Source organism: Pogona vitticeps, chromosome 3 (genome assembly GCF_051106095.1).
Source record: "Pogona vitticeps strain Pit_001003342236 chromosome 3, PviZW2.1, whole genome shotgun sequence".
Lineage (NCBI taxonomy): Eukaryota > Metazoa > Chordata > Lepidosauria > Squamata > Agamidae > Pogona > Pogona vitticeps.
In genome coordinates this window covers 114,996,026-115,013,620 of record NC_135785.1, presented here as the reverse complement: position 1 = coordinate 115,013,620, position 17,595 = coordinate 114,996,026, and the positions used below count along the sequence as shown (strand labels likewise).

The 17,595-nt window shown below is 42.2% G+C and overlaps 1 protein-coding gene across 45 annotated transcripts in view; it reads right to left on the bottom strand.

The window, feature by feature from the left end:
• The window catches only part of CAMK2G (calcium/calmodulin dependent protein kinase II gamma), a 215,687-nt gene that overhangs the window by 55,431 nt on the left and 142,661 nt on the right, over positions 1 to 17,595 (bottom strand). For all 45 annotated transcript variants that reach the window (XM_072994965.2, XM_078391100.1, XM_078391108.1 and 42 more), the window contains 6 exons: positions 16,897 to 16,999; positions 13,610 to 13,693; positions 12,513 to 12,607; positions 11,550 to 11,672; positions 11,162 to 11,245; positions 9,877 to 9,919 (listed from right to left, as the gene is read on the bottom strand). In XM_072994965.2, coding sequence (XP_072851066.2) covers positions 9,877 to 9,919; positions 11,162 to 11,245; positions 11,550 to 11,672; positions 12,513 to 12,607; positions 13,610 to 13,693; positions 16,897 to 16,999 — 532 coding nt within the window. The remainder of the gene's footprint in view (positions 1 to 9,876; positions 9,920 to 11,161; positions 11,246 to 11,549; positions 11,673 to 12,512; positions 12,608 to 13,609; positions 13,694 to 16,896; positions 17,000 to 17,595) is intronic.

Genomic DNA, 17,595 nt, shown 5'->3' with positions numbered 1-17,595 from the left:
AGAAATGTGGATTAAAGTGACCATAAAAGTTTGAGTTATGATTACAACAGTCTCTTCAGCCACTGAGTGCTAAACACATTTTCAGTAATAAGGAAATTAGCAATTTTTCAATAGGAAGTATAAAATCCTAACCAGGTCTGAGCAGCAGATTATTAAGAATATTTTCCAAAACATTACCTCTCATAGGTTGCTAGTGGAAAAATAGGAGCTTGCCTCTTTAATATTCCAGATACGTGAACAGCCTCTTCCAGTATGAAATGCATTGGGAGAGGCTGGATACCTTCTCTTTGAAAAACCCCAATACTTTTTTCCGAACTTTGTCACCATCATCACATGCACGATGGCTTATTCCACTGAAGACCAAGACCAATCAAAATGGGAATCCAAAATATTAACATCTAAATAGGTGATTAACAGTTTGGAAATTGTTAAACTATCTGAAACATTATAAAGAAAATGAAGATAAGAGTGTCCAAATGTGACTAGTTAAGTATTTCAGCATCTCGGTGGCCCTGTAGAAACTGTCACATCCACCTAAAAGCAAGATTGGATAGTAAAACATGTTGAAAACAGAGACAGAATTCTGAAACGAACAAACTACTCAAAAATTGGGTAGAGGGGATTTACACAATGTGCTACTATAGAAAAAAAAAGCAACAGCCACATTTTCAGTGAAATGTAGCTTGTGACAATCTGGATTTGCAAGCTTAGATTTACTTGCCAGTTTGTAGTGAAATTCAAAGTCCCTCCCCCCATCTAAAATGAAAAGAGAGATTAAAAGCAGAAAGTTTCTTGGGAGACTCAGCATAACACATATAAGTTATTCAAAGCATTTCATGTACACTATTGCAGAATAACATAAAAGCCATGTTGTAAGGCAGCTAGTATTAGCGCCGCAAGTGCTAATAGAGATCTGAAGTTGGAAAAAAAATGCTGAAGGCCATCTGGTAAATTTGAGGGCAAAGCAAAAGCTGTATGGGTATGGGCTTCTCACGACTAACCCTTGAGCCACTACGATATATGAATCCCTCATCACCTCTAGCAAGGCCTGCCTATCGGCAAACAAGGTGAGGCCAAAAAGAAAATGATATATGGAGGATGGGTACCAGCTTCAGCCAACAACTTGCCATCTCCTCATTTCCTCCACCTCTTTCTCTACCATTCTATACATTCAAAGGACCCTGTTTACCATCTTGCCCAACCATTTTTAGCTGTATATAAATAAAAGTTACCCTGCACTCTCATCAGAACTCCCACCCATACGAATTTAGTGTCGCAGCTCATACTGGGGATGGTTTGCACTACTAGGCTCCCCACCTGAAGACTGTAGCATCAAGGAGCGATCTGCACAAATGCACTGTGGATTGCCATAGGGGCAGGTGTCTCTCACTTGCCCTGGGAGCATCCCAATAAGCTCCAGATCCCAGTAGGAGCTGCAAAATCCCACCATATTGGGGTTGGAGTATAGAATGTACCTCGCATTTCCCTCCCATTAATCTGAATCAAAGTTCACATAAGCCCCATAGATAGCATTTTTACCACCATCTTCAATGTATAAATGTGGACACAATTTTCCACAGAGTGGAAGTTCATACATTTAGTCAAGAATAACTGACTGAAGTCATCACAAGGCATTAAACAACATTCATGTTATGTACACATGACCTACTTAAAGGATACGCAACTCCCAATGCCCACTGACACCCTCTGGTTGTGACAAATGAATTTCTATCCATGTAATAAGTATCCCTTTGTATCCAGTATGCTTTTGCTGCACGTAACAACCCTAATTGATCTCAGGTATGGTCTGATAAACAAAGGCGGTGGCAGGGTGTCTCGGAAAATCATAGCCTTATACAAGGAAAAGGAACTGAGAAGTGGAGCAAAACGTTATCCTGTGTAAGGATTCTTCCTCAATTCTAATTGATTGTTATGCTGTCATTATAATGCCTGGATCTCTGATCTTATCCTCATATACTCTCCTGCAATCAGCATCAGAACTTCTGTATCACACAAAAAAAGCAACTGTCTGTTATGCATCTATATGCACAGACACAAGAGTATACTTTTTTCCTGAAACTTTTTTCCATTCCACATTTATCATTTGCACTGAAAATGGCCAAAAGTGCAAATTCAGGACAGCTCTATTTTGAATTCAGCTGTATGGCTACTACCAAGAATATATTCATAGCCAATCATGCTGCTACGAATGTAGTACGTACATGACATATGTGTCTGAAAAAAAGTTTGTCAATTCACACTTCACGTTTTACGTGTGCACGTAAATTATTCTATGCTTGGCTTTCCACAAACGTTGTGTGTTTAGCATAACTCGGCCTGCATATACGATTAAAAAAATGTTTGATGGAAGTATGAACACTTGGAGACAATATTGTTCATTACAGTCAAGAATTACACAATTTTTATTTGAAAATTCTAATCATCTTATTCCCTCTCTCCCTCCCATCCTAATTTGAAGACAATCTTTGCAACAATAGTATACTAGAGAAGTGTAATTAACACCTACTTTATACAGTGAATGTGTGTACTTTACAGTGAATTACATATTCTTCCTCAAAATACAATTTAAGCAAATCTCCACCATTCATTTTATTTTGTATACTAACTCTGCTTCTATTGATCACAGAGAAGGAACTGAGCAGAGTTCAGAAGCACACTAAGGGGTCTGGAAAAAACACCGTATCCTGATCCTCCCTTCCAAAATGGGGGCTGGGGGGGGCACTGGAGGAGAGGTGCGTATTAGCCAGTTTCAGTTCCATGCACTAACCTGGAGGACAGAACTAGATAGGACTCTGAACAGGAGCACTCCTCTTAGAGAACAAGAATACATGGCAACATTTTGTTGCCTTCTCTCATAAATAATATAAACAAGAATGATTTTCCTCCCCAAATGATGCTACATCTGGGAGTATCCAGCTAGAAGAAAAGCAACCATCAATTTAGAAAAATCTCTATACACAGACTTGAAACACAAATAAGAATGGGATTATCAGACTTCTTCAGAATAAAGTCTCCTTCAGCTGAATGTCAAGCAACCTGATACAATACTTAGGCTCTTGTGTAACCATGAGATTTTGTGATGGGGATGCTTTTTAAAAAATTAAATACCATCAATTAATTTGGTCTATATTTCTTTGTTAACAATTACATGAAGTACAATGGTTTGTATTTTGTTATGCATCAGAAGTGCTACCGCTGTTGTATTTTTAGAATAGTTGCTAATACAGATTACTGACATCCAACCACTCTGTGGATCTTTATCTTTTATCAAAGTATGCATTTTCTGATAACAGGCCAGCTTCAAATCAAAAGGTTTTCCACATCAATTAATTCACACACGGAAAAGAACTTTTATGCTTGATATTCCACTTAAATCAAGCTTTCAGATAGTCAATGAAGATTTTTCTTTGTCATGACATAGATGAAAATTTAAGATACAAATAAATGAACTGAGTACACAAAGAGTAGTCAGGTACGGTGGATTATCTTTTCTCCTATGCAACAAGAACGAGAAGTCTTTATTAGTACTCAATCACAGTGTAGTTAACTGCTGATCACTCAAGGCAATACGAGCTGGCTCTTCTCCTGGGATGAATTGAACTCCTATCCTTTGGCTCTGTAGTGGGACAGCTAACTCACTGAGATCTTTAAAACTCCCCATGGGCCAATTAACTAAAAGGATTTTTCTTTATGAACACTAGATGGCACTAGCCATTTAGTTCTAGAGAGAAAAATAACTAAGATTTAAAAGAATGCATGGAATGCCACATAGAAGCATCAGAAGCCCACAAAACAATTAGAAACTGATACAGATCTTGATGCCCTTTTTTTTTCTCCTGGGTCTACTTCTAAGTACTGATCATCATTTTAAAATGCGGCTGATCGTCTTGGGTGATTTTAACATCCAAGCGGAGGCAGAGATTACTAGTCCAGCTCTTGAGTTCTTGGAAACCATGGCTTCCTCAGACATGTCCAAACATGTTAACGGCCCCATGCATGTGGGTGGTCCCATGCTGGACCTGGTTTTCTCCACTGAGCAGAGAATGTGTGGCCCGATGGTGAACAGACGCTACCTCAGTCTCCATGGTCTTCAGCTGGTCCCCTTGTCGTGGTCAGACTACCACCTGATAAAGTGCAATCTCACAGTGGCCCTCCCTTCCCGCGGGCGGGAAGAGACCAATTTTGATGGTCTGCACTCACAGACTACTGGATCCTATTGGATTCCATGCAAGGGATTCCGATTGATCTGGCTGGCACTTCTGTTGAGATTCTGGTGGATGGCTGGTATGCCGCCGCAGGACTGTAGACACAATCGCCCCTAAACATCCTCTCTGACGCAAAGCCCGACCAGCACCCTAGTTTAACCAGCAACTGTGGGCTATGAAGTGGAACAGGAGATGGCTGAAGAGCATTTGGAGGCGGAACCCGATGGAAAACAATCTAAAAGCTGTCAAGATCACATCTAACCTTTACCTAGTCGAGGTGAAGGCTGCTAGAAAAGCTTAATTCACTGTCCGAATAAACGAAGCATCTAATCAGCAGGCAGAACTTTTCTGGAGTTGGTCAAAATTACTGGCCTCCATCTAGCATCTCTTGCGACCAATCTGCAGCATTTTTAAAAAAAATCAAAAATGGAGGCTATCTGCCGGGATCTAGCAACCTATTTGAAAACAGTGGGTTGAGTTGAGACATCCAGCACAACGTCTTGTAGAATTATTCAGTTTCAACCTGTGACATCCAAAGAGGTGGACAAGGTCCTTGATCGCTGCCAAGCCTCCTCCTCCTCCCTTGACCTTTGCCTGGCCTGGCTAATCAAAGCTGTCAGACCAGTAACAGCTGAATGGGCTACTGCAATAATAAACGGGTCTCTTCAGGAGGGTAAGGTTCCTCTTGCCCTCAAGAAGACACTCATTAGGTCCATCAGGAAGAAACCCAGTTTGGCAGCAGACAATATTAGCAATTACTGTATATGCCCGTCGCAAATGTTTCCTTCCTCAGCAAAGTTGTTGAGAAGGTAGTGGCCGATCAGCTTCAGGCCCTTTTTGATGAAACCAACACTCTGGATCCATTTCAGTCAGCTTCAAGCCATGCCACAGCACGGAAACAGCATTGGTCGCCCTGCTTGATGGCCTACTGAGGGAGGCCGATAGAGGCAAAACGTCCTTGTTGGTCCTCCTCAATATTTCAACCGCCTTTGATACCGTTAACCATGGTATCCTACTGGGGAGGCTCTCTGAGTTGGGGATTGGTGGCCTTGCTCTTGCTTAGCTCCGGTCCTTCTTGGAGAGTCGTCCTCAGAGAGACCAGCTTGGGGAGAATGTATCGGCTTTGTGGTCCCTCAATTGTGGGGTACCGCAGGGTTCGATCATCTCCCCAATGCTGTTTAGAATCTATATGAGGACGCTGGGACGGGTTCATCTGAGGGTTTGGAGCCTCGTGTCACCAATATGCTGATGATACTTAGCTCTACATCTCCTTTTTTCCATCTGCAATGGATGCCGTTCCATCTCTTGAGCGCTGCCTGAGGGCCATTCTGCAATGGATGCAGTTGAATGAACTAAGGTTGAACCTGGAAAAGATGGAGGTCTTGTGGGTCAGCACCCCTGATGTCAGTGGTTTGGGGAACTCCCTCTCTTTTGGGGGGGCGACTCTCAACACGGAGAGTGTGATTTACAGTCTGGGGACTCATCTTGACCCAGCGCTTACCATGGAGACCGAGGTAGCGTCTGTGGTTCGATCCACCCATTTACATCTTTGGAGGATCACCCAGCTGCATCCCTATCTAGACACGGGGGCTCTCACCACATTTGTCCATGTATTCATAGTCTCAAGAATAGACTACTGTAATAATATCTATGTGGTGCTTCCCTTTGACACTGATGAGGAAGCTTCAAATGGTCCAGAACATGGCAGCCAGGCTAATAACAGGGGTGAAATGATTCCATCATATTTCCCTCATCCTGGCCACCTTACACTCATTACCTATTCACTTCCGTGTCGATTTCAAAGTGCTGACTATTACATATAAAGCCCTAAATGGTTTAGGGCCTCAATACTTGGCAGAGCGCCTTCTTCCACCTAGTTCTGCCCATATCTCCCGTTCCAGCCAAGCTGGGCGGCTGAGGGGCCTAACTCGAAAAGAGGCCTGAAGGGAAAAAACTAAAAACCGGGCCTTCTCACCAGTGGCTCCTTGTCTCTGGAACAACTTACCATTAGAGATCTGCCTGACTCCCTCGCTGAGGGCCTTCAAGAGCAAACTAAAGACCTGGCTCTACAGGCAGGCCTTCCCAACAGCCATCAGCTTTATTTTTTTTTCCTTTTCCTTTTTTTCCATCTAAGACAATTGGGCTCCATCTTTTAATGTATTTATGTTTTCATTGTATTATATCTGTACAGTGGTGCCTCGCACAACGAGTGCCTCACACAACGATGAATTCACACAACGATGCCTTTTTCTGTCAAATTTGCTGCCTCACACAGCGATGTTTCCTATGGGGGATTTTCACACAACGATCTCCCTTTTCGCTCCTGTAAAAGTGTCTTACAATGTTTGGAAGCTGTTTTAAATGATTGCAATGGTTAGTCCACCTCCTGAAACCTATGCAAACTGATTTTGGTGTTGTTCTGACACTTCGTTAATTTATGATGATTTTTTGAATTTTCTCCATTGGAAACCATTGGATGGTCTCCCTAATGGTTTCCAATGGAAAAAACAAAAAATCATCATAAATTAACGAAGTGTCAGAACAACACCAAAATCAGTTTGCATACGTTTCAGGAGGTGGTCTAACCTTTGCAATCATTTAAAACAGCTTCCAAACATTGTAAGACACTTTTACAGGAGCGAAAAGGGAGATCGGGAAAGAGCTCTTTGATCTCCGTTTGCCTTTTAAAACTCTTACATTTTCCAGACTTGTCAGTGATCAAGAGGAGCTACCTTACTTGACTGGAATATGCAAATGGGAAGACGTATATCCACCAATGTCACAAGCACCCAAGATTATATACCTTCTGCCATCTTGAAAGAGCAAAAAGACTTGTATAGGAAGGGCCCTCCCTCACCTGAGAAGAACTTTGGTGGTGGGGACTAAGACCAACAGCGGTTCATCTTCAGGATTAGATACGAGCTTATGAACTTGATGGACCTTTCGCAGAGGAAAATTCTTCTCTGCATAGAACAAAATTAAAGAACAAAAGGAACTGGGATCAGCCCAAAGGGGAACTAACTGACAATTTAATACTACTAGGTTTTGATTTGTGCACAGAATCACTTGAGGGGATCAAAGGGAGCTGAGCAAGATTTGCTTTAATCATTCCCTTTGTAAGAAGTGTAATGGATCTGGGAAACACAGGATAAAGGCAGAGGCTGATGCCTTGAGACAATTTATTGTACCTGAACTTCTATAAGTTACAGCCTACTTCAGCAATGCTACAGTAAAGCAGGGCTCAATCTTCCAGGAGTGCTCTTATTGGCTGGAATTTTATGCTTGAGGACAATAGTTAAGGCAGGGATAATAAAGGCATCACCTCCTGCTACATGCTCCCTATCACACCTGCTAAAAACCATAAATATAATTCGCTCTTAGTGACTTGTCCTTTCCATTATTATGAAAACATAAGCCTGTAATTTATAATGATTTTAGTGTCTCTGTATAATTTTCTCTTGATCCGAGTGCACTGACAGGTTCTCCAGTGAAATCTCCCTTCCTATTTCAAACTTTAAAGAGACAAAAGAAACTGTCTGAAAGCCTGAAATACTTAGGAGCACTGAAACCCTTTGAAATTATCAGAAACAGCAGCAACTGCTAATATTTCCTTCTGTGAATGACACAGAAGCAAGGATGTGGGCAAGAAAGCATCTCTGTTCCCCGTCTGTACCTGCTTCTGTACCTAGTATTGAATTATTCTAATGATTCACCCTTTAAGCCAAAAATTTGGGCATCCATTCTTCAGTAATGCCCAGACTCAGCTGCAATGAGTAACCCCTTCTGAAGTTTCTCATTTCACTACAACTTCAAGAAAGGGTATCTCCTGGTTCAAATACTGTGATTTACATATAGGGTAGGTAAGAAAGATTAATTCACTCTGTCACAATCATACAGAATACAGAGGTGAGAACAGAAACAGTGTTACTCAAAACAAACTAATATGTTATGTATCACCGTTTCCTACTGCATGTGTAGATGTCTAACTGAAGAGCTGAGACAATAGTAGATCTCTCAGGTTTCCTGCCACAGTTAGAAAGATACCTTTACCATAAGAACCATCCATTCCAAAAAAAGAAAAATGCATGCAAAAGGAGGAAAGGTTGATATACTGTACTCTCTTTTTCAGGAAATACTCAAGGAACCCATTCACTGCTTTAATTTCTTTATATTATTGCCTGCTAATATAAAAAAATAATAAAACCAAATAATAAAATTACAGATAACAGAAAATAGTAACAAGTACAAATATGGTACAGTATTTATTAACACTAGATATAACAACTCAGAATGCTCTTCCGAGGGCACAATTTAGCCCAGGTGAGTGGCTTTCAAGGTGGTGATAAACTACTGTTGTCATCACCTGTTAACCACTGGACAGGGTGGCTAGGACTCATGGGAAACAGTGTAACACAAAAAGCATTTTGTCAAGTCTTACATATAGCCATGCGCCTTGATTTAAAATGTTCTTTTAAAAGCACAACAATATTTATCACTGGATAAATATAAATGCTGATTAGGACAAGATTGCTTCAGATCTTCCTAAACAAACTCCATGAATGTGTGTGATGCACCTGTACAGACTTTTCTCTCAATTAGCAGTTCTGCCTTCTCAACAATATCCATAAATAGAAATCAAGAAAACATTTCATAGGCAAGAGAATCTATCTGTACTGAAATATATTCATTACAGATAGAGAAAAGGAAGGGGGTGTCAGGGTGATTTATTATGGCTTAACTGCTCGATTATTCCCAGTAGGCCAGGAGAGCTCAAGATGGTAACACCCAAGCAAAGGATATCTAAGAAAAAAAAGTTCCACATATAACAAGGGAACTTGGTGATCCAAACAAAATGGGCTGAAGTGAGAAAAGGAAATGCCCCTGACCTGTAAGTTCACATTCACTGAGATGAAGCAGGGCCAATTATAACATCTGGGATACGACCTCCTCTTGGATACAGGGAGGACCAAGGTTGCTGCAGTATGAAGAGGAGGGGCTGCCCACCCCCCCAGCCTGTTACTTACTTGTTAAGGAGCATATTGACTGCTCCCCTAAAAATTTTCCCTCCGCAGCACCTTTATTTTAACAAAAAGCACAGTGTTAGTCTAAGCTTCTGGCTGTGAGATTAGCAGCTTCAAAAACCTCAGGAAGAACAAGCAGCAGGAGCAGTCTAGATGTTCCAGACTCTCCATATGGGGATCTCAGAGATCTACCACTCCCTTGCTTCGAGTAGCGAGTCTTGTTCTTGCACGGCCATTATGCTCCTGAGCCTGTTCCAGGAGATAAGTCCTTTACAACAGTGGTCTCCAACCTTGGGCCTCCAGATGTTCTTGGACTTCAATTCCCAGAAATCCTGGCCAGCAGAGGTGGTGGTGAAGGCTTCTGGGAGTTGAAGTCCAAGAACATCTGGAGGCCCAAGGTTGGGGACCACTGCTTTACAAGGACTTTCTTATGTATAGCAAATTCTCAAGGGCTTCATGACTACTCCTTTTCAAAATCAACTTAATTCATACAGTGACTGCAGAAAATCCCCTGATTTGACACCCATGGATTTTTCTTTAGCCAACTTAAATGTGATTTGTCTGATTCACTCTCCAATATTTCTCTGGCACATATACCATGGAAGGACAGACAGAGAAGGAATACTTACCTGAAAAATTCCGTGACACCAGCATTGTTGTGAGTATGGCACCCTATAGAGAAAGAGAGAAAGAGAGAGAGAGAATTAATAGTGTAAGCCAGACAGCCAAATGATTGGATAGACACAAGTTGGAAACATTGCTTTTTTGGACTATACTGTAATTCCAAGTCTCATGAGAAGAAAAGACTCCTTGGAAAAAACCTTGATGTTAGGAAAGTGTGACGGCAAGAGGAGAAGGGGACAACCGAGGAAGAGATGGCTGGACAGTGTCTGCGAAGTAACCAACATGAATTTGACACAACTCCGGGAGGCAGTGGAAGATAGGAGGGCCTGGCGTGCTCTGGTCCATGGGGTCACGAAGAGTCGGACACGACTAAACGAAACGACGTAATTCCAAGACTCCACCAATCAACACAGCTATACTTATACAGGATACCAACCCGTGGGTACAAGAAAGACAGGACTCTGCATCATGATAGAAAACATGCATATTTCTGTTGGGCTGTAATACACTGTGGTACAAGTGTTCTAAATGCAAACAATGCATGTTTGGTTTGGTTACTGTAAGATAAAGTTTTACTTCCTCTAGGTTGTGCAGCTGGAGGAGTGGGACTCTTTGGGACGGTCGTGGTGGCGACGACTCAGCTTTCGAGTGGGCCTGTGCGAGGAAGAGAAAGCGCAACACCAAAGGCGCGGCCAGCATGGACTGGGGCACAGAGCTGTGGGTAAGCAAGTGTGGATACTTTTTCCGGGGACTCAACACGTGGGGTGCCTCGAATTTCTTGCCCACACTTTCCTCTTTCCACTTTCTTGGCCCTCCCGGCCTTTGACTATATTTCTTCCACATCCAGCCACTTTGCCTCCGTCCAACCACCCACGGCAAGGCGTCTTCTTCAGTAATGCCCAGACTCAGCCACAGTGCAAGCATCTGGGTCCTCCAGCCGCTTCCCCAGGCACAAATAGGTCTTCCTATTTGCTTGGTTTTGTGTTCCAGTTTGGGCAGTTGGGCTCAAAAAGGTTCACCATTACTGCTCCAGAGCATAAACAGAATTCTTTCTTTCTACTTTTCCACTCATGGGCAATTAGGAGAGTGTCCATCACAATATATAGAATTGGTTTTATCTCCGATATAGTGAAGGTAGCAAGTCAGAGCTGTAGAAAAAGGCCTTGACTCCAGCCACTAAACACACTGAGCAAAAACCAAAATATCTGTGTCCACAGCAAATGATCTAAACATGCTCCATCAGCACCACCGTAATTCCCACCTGTGAGACTGCACATCCTTCAAACCCACCTTCAGCTTTCTCCTAGCATTGAACTTTCTCAAGCATTCCACAGTCTCTTGCCTGTGCATCATGGAAGCCACCGTGGATCGTTGCTGGGGAAAAACAAACAAACGAGGAACCTGGTTAGATTCTCATTCTCTCAGCCTCACATGTATGTACACATAGCTCTCATAGAAAAGCAAGGAAAAGGAAAATTGTACCAAAGTATTTGTTGGTATTTGCAAAAGCTCATCACTCACATTCTTCCCTCCCAAGTTTTTGCACAACCCTGTTAATAACACAAATGTTGCTAACTCGCCAGCACTCAAAGCAACAAACCTTACTCTAACAGGATAACATAGCCAGGGTTCTAGGAGCTCTTCCAGTAAGACAGGGTCAGAAAACAGAGAAACTTACACAGACCCATGGGTGCTTAAGAGCCTGATCAGCTGTGATGCGTTTTGCAGGATTGATTGTCAGCATTTGGTTGATTAAGTTCTTTGCTTCGGGAGTCACAGTGTCCCATTCTGGAGAAGGAAACTAGGAGACAGAGAGAGAAGCCACTGGAATACGTTTACTTGTTTCATGTAATTTCATGGTTTTCTCTGGCTTTAAATATCAGAATTTGAGTAAGAGTTAATTAGTGGGAATTCCGCTGATGTTCGGCTAACATGAGAACTGGAAACAAATCTCTACACTCTCCCTTCCCCTTCTAGCTATGTGCTAATCAAGTCTGTACTGCTGCAAAGGCATTAGAAAGGACAGCATATATTGTCCATTTTGCTTCTAACTCTCCATATAGTGGCATTCCTCTCCAGGCTCTGAAGCTGAGAAAGTTTTTCCCATCATCTCTAACCTATTTATCTAACTTATTTCTTTTTAAGTAGGATTGATCCTGATATCTCCCACATGCAAATCATACGCTTTACCACTCAGCTAGAATCTCTAGCGTGAAACTGGAGGCACAGAGTCTAAAAGAACTTGGGCCACTCACCTGCCAACCTGTTCTGATTGTTGAAAGCTTCATCCTACCATTTCTCCCATAGGGAAAACTAAACTGGTGATGCTTCATATCCATTTCTTTCTCACACTACAATTGCTTCAGAAAACTGGTGCACTCATGCAATGTGTGTAATCACCACAGGCCAGAGCTAAACCTTTCTGTGACAGGAGAGTCTCTTTAATTAGGGCTGTCCATACAAGATCACCTGAGGGCCATCCCACTCCTCCTCGCATTTACTCCACACAGCAGCACCTACAAAGGACTGGCACAGCAACATGTGTAAACACCTTTCTGTACTTTGTGCACAGACCATGGGAGTTATCTAAACAGGCTGGTTTTAGCCATTCAAATGGAAGGAATGAAAAGCACTGTCTTACATCATAGGCTCCTGCTTTGATCTGCTGGTACAATTTGTGCTGATCTTCATCCCAAAACGGGGGATAGCCCACTAGTAATATGTACAGAATAACTCCTGTGGGAGAAGAGAAGAGTTATAGTTACACAAGCTACAACCCACTAAGCCCATTGCCATAAGAGACCCAGTCACATAAACTGTTGGTCCAGGTGATTCTATTCAACACTTGCGTAGCGCAAATCTCTAATTGCAGAGTTGTATGAGTCACACTGTTGTGCAAGGCACCGCACAGTAAGCAGCACAAGCACATAATCCTCCCTATTGCCGAACACTGCAAGAAAATACAAATGCTTGTACAACTTTCCACAAATGGAATAGCGACTTCAGGAAACTTGTGCAGAGGCATGGCAGCTGAGAAGGCACAACCCTCTGTGCCGTGGAAACTGCTTGAACATAATGATGTAACAGGACGATGCAGATCAACTCTTAGTCATTCCCACCATGTGTGGCTGCATCAAGCCCTCCCTGTGTCTTAGGCTACACACTTCTGAAATGACCATAATTCACTTGAAACACCAAGAGTTCAGTGATAAAACCTCAGCGCGTCACATATCCTTGTGATTACCAAACCACAAGTCTCGAGTGCTTTGAGGCTTTAAGCATTGAAGAAGCACTGAAACAGGTAATGGTGTCTTCTATATTCAGTCACTAATAAGGCAATATGTCTGATTAATTTCCTTTATCATACCCAGGTCCCCTTAGGGTTTGTGTACAATAAAACAAACCCAGCAATATTGCTCACTTTGTTTTCTCCATTTTTTCCCCTGCAGAACAAATAATCAACACAATCTCACTCACTCCAAGATACAGATGGCCATGAAATTAGACCAATTTTAAGAGGTCAGACAAATTCATGGAGGTTAGGCACAGTTTTAAGCTACACATGCACACAGAACTACCAAGATGCCACCACTATTGTTCATTTCCCACTTCTGTCTCACAAACAGGACTCAAAGTAGTTTACCATTAAATAACGCAGAAAATTGATAAAAGCAAAAGAAGTCATGCACCATTTGAAAACACAACAATAAAAGAAAAATTAATGCTAGGCAACCTTACCACATGCCCATATATCCACTGGCTTCCCATAAGGATCTTTTCTTAAGACTTCAGGGGACAGGTATCCCGGAGTACCAGCAAACCCTGTGAAAAGAATCATGCCGAATAGACTCAGTGCAGTACCTCAAAATGAAAGTGATAGTGTTGTACAAAGTTAGTACAGTATAAAACTCAGAAGAGAGTGAAACACATATCTTCCCAGCAGCTTCAAAACAAGAAGCAAGGGACTCAGGCAAAAGAGAGAAACGAACTGGGGCAGGAGGTGATCAGTAAAAAAAATGAACCGACACAGACTTCCATTAGTTCACTGTTTGTGCCATATCATATTCTAGTTACTGTGCTCAATATGCCCATCAGTACTTTCCAGCAGACAGGAAACCCAGAGAATAGTGAGGTCCTAGCATATATTTTCAATTATTAGAGTTTATGGGGTGAGAAAAAAGAACAACTAAGATTAGCCCTACCATTTAGCAGAGCAAAGCAGTCTGCTTTACACAGCACCATCAAGCCCAGATTTACACAGAAACCAAATAAACTACAGTTTAGGACTTCAGATTATAAAGAGCTTCTAAATACAACTGCAAAACCATTGTTTTTTAAAAAGTACTCTTGTAGGAATGCTATGGAGCCTCTTAAACCAGACATAGCTTAGAGCTTGAGCATGTCGTAAACCAGTGCTGGATACTACAATAAGTAATGGTAGGAAATGGAGTCTAAATGGAGGAGCAAGTCTTTTTAAAGTGACAAGCCAAGCAAAAGGGGCATGATACATATAGGCTCCACTATAAGCAGGAAAACTCAAGCTTAAACTGAAGAAAGTAGGAAAAGCCACTGGGCTAGGCAGGTATAATCTAAACCAAATCCCTTATGAATACACAGTGGAAGTGAAGAACAGATTTAAGGAACTCGATTTGGTGGACAGAGTGCCTGAAGAACTACAGTTGGAGGCTCGTAACATTGTACAGGTGGCAGCAACAAAAACCATCCCAAAGAAAAGGAAATGCAAGAAAGTGGCTGTCCAATGAGGACTTACAAATAGCAGAGAAGAGAGACAAAATGCAAGGGAGATAGGAAAAGCTACAGAAAACTGAACACAGACTTCCAAAGAATAGCAAGGAGAGACAAGAGGGCCTTCTTAAATGAACAGTGCAAAGAAATAGAGGAGAAAAAATAGAAAGGGAAAAAACAGAGATCTGTTGAAGAAAATTGGAGATATTAAAGGAACATTTTGTGCAAAGATGGACATGATAAAGGACAAAAATGGGAGGGACCTCACAGAAGCAGAAGACATCAAGAAGAGGTGGCAAGAATACACAGAGGAATTATACCAGAAAGATCGGGATGTCTCGGACAACGCAGATAGTGTGGTTGCTGACCTTGAGCCAGACATCCTGGAGAGTGAAATCAAGTGGGCTTTAGAAAGCTTGTCTAACAACAAGGCCAGTGGAGGTGATGGCATTCCAGTGGAACTATTTAAAATCTTTAAAAGATGACGCTGTTAAGATGCTACACTCAATATGCATGCAAGTTTGGAAAACTCAGCAGCGGCCAGAGGACTAGAAAAGATCAGTCCACATCGCAGTCCCAAAGAAGGGCAGTGCCAAAGAATGCCCCAACTACCGCACAATTGCACTCATTTCATATGCTAGCAAGGTGATGCTCAAATTCCTACAAAGTCCAGCAGTATGTGGACCGAGAACTCCCAGAAGTACAAGCTGGATTTCGAAGGGGCAGAGGAATTAGAGACCAAATTGCTAACATGCGCTGGATTATGGAGAAAGCCAGATAATTCCAGAAAAACATCTACTTCTGCTTCGTTGACTACGCAAAAACCTTGGACTGTGTGGACCACAAAAAACTATGGCAAGTTCTTAAAGACATGGGAGTGCCTCACCACCTTATCTATCTCCTGAGAAATCTATATGTGGGACAGGAAGCAACAGTTAGAACTGGATATGGAATAACTGATTGGTTCAAAATTGGGAAAGGAATACGACAAGGCTGTATATTGTCTCCCTGCTTACTTAACCTATATGCAGAATACACGCAAAAGGCTGGATTGGATGAATCCCAAACCGGAATTAAGATTACCGGAAGAAATATCAACAACTTCCGATATGCAGATGATACCACTCTGATGCCAGAAAGTGAGGAGGAATTTAAAAAACCTCGTAATGAGCGTGAAAGAGGAGAGTGCAAAAAAAAAAAAAAAAAAGATCTGAAGCTCAACATCAAAAAAACAAAGATCACGGCCACTGGTCCCATCACCTCCTGGCAAAGAAAAGGGGAAGATATGGAGGCAGTGACACATTTTACCTTCTTGGGTTCCATGATCACTGCAGATGGTGACAGCAGCCATGAAATTAAAAGATGCCTGCTTCTTGGGAGGAAAGCGATGACAAACCTAGACAGCATCTTAAAAAGCAGAGACATCACCTTGCCAACAAAGGTCCGCATAGTCAAAGCTATGCTTTTTCCAGTAATGATGTATGGAAGTGAGAGCTGGACCATAAAGAAGGCTGACTGCCAAAGAATTGATGCTTTTGAATTGTGGTGCTGGAGGAGGCTCTTGAGAGTCCCCTGGACTGCAAGGGGAACAAACCTATCAATTCTAAAGGAAATCAACCCTGAGTCCTCAGAGATCCTGAAGCTGAGGCTCCAATACTTTGGCCATCTCATGAGAAGAAAAGAATCCCTGGAAAAGACCCTGATGTTGGAAAGTGTGAGGGCAAGAGGAGAAGGGGATGACAGAGGACGAGATGGTTGGACAGTGTCACCGAAGCTACTAACATGAATTTGACCCAACTCCGGGAGGCAGTGGAAGACAGGAGGGCCTGGTGTGCTCTGGTCCATGGGGTCACGAAGAGTCGGACATGACTTAACAACTAAACAACAACAACATAAGCAGCAAAATAACTTGAGTGGTATTGTGCAGAGCTGGTGCTTTCAGTGGGAGCCACCCTACTCTTAATTAGTGTGCCTTGTTACTATGACAATTGAATTTTTCTGCCTACCAGCCACATATTGTGGGTGTAGGTTAAATGGATATAGTAATTTGCAAATTACCTGGGTGATACACCTTATACAGACTAGATAACACTCTGGAAAATAAATGTATGTAAAAGAAAATTTGCCTAACTGCGTATTTAGGATAAAAGATTCTTCGACATGGATTGTTATTCATCTAATACCCTTCCCCCCCCTTTTTTTTAAAAAACACTTTTGTGCAAAGGGATGTTAGGAGAAGCATCCCAAAACTCAAGGGCAACATGTTCTGAAACACTTACCAAACCATGCCTGCTGCTCCCCTTGAACTTCAATTGCAAGTCCAAAGTCAGCCAGCTTCACAGCAGCACCTTTGCACTTACTTGCAAGTAGCAAGTTCTCAGGCTGAAGTGGCATGGGGGGAATGGAGAGAAAGAAGAAAAACATTCATTAGTATTTTCCCTCTGTAATCTTTTTTCATCTCTGTAGAAATTCTCCCCCCCACACACACACACTGTTTTGGGCTTCAAAGAGGGCCCTCCTTGTTCTCAAAGTCCAAGGTGCAACTATGACATGCAGCAATTTCACAGGAGAGGATGAATGCCCCCTTTAAAAAGATGCAGTAAGTCAACAGCATTTGCCTTGGCCACCCTTGCAATACAGCTGGTAAATCTGCCCAAGACATATCATTGTATATACCCAGTAGTGCCAATAGATGGCACTGATTGTGCATCTTATTCAAATTTGCTCAGGATACAGCAACGTCCAGAGATATAATACTGCAGCAAACATAACAAGCTGCAGTGATAGCAAGTCCCCAAGACACTGGATGGAGGGTGATCTGTCAGGAGCATGTATATACTCGTTCAATTTGCTGACACAGAACTCTGTAGCGAAAGAACCTGCACTGGCACCAAGAAAAGCTGGACATTCAAGCTATGCCGATAAGCAGGAGTCTTCATAATCTATGCTACTTCTGTAAATTATGTGGAGCTGAAAGA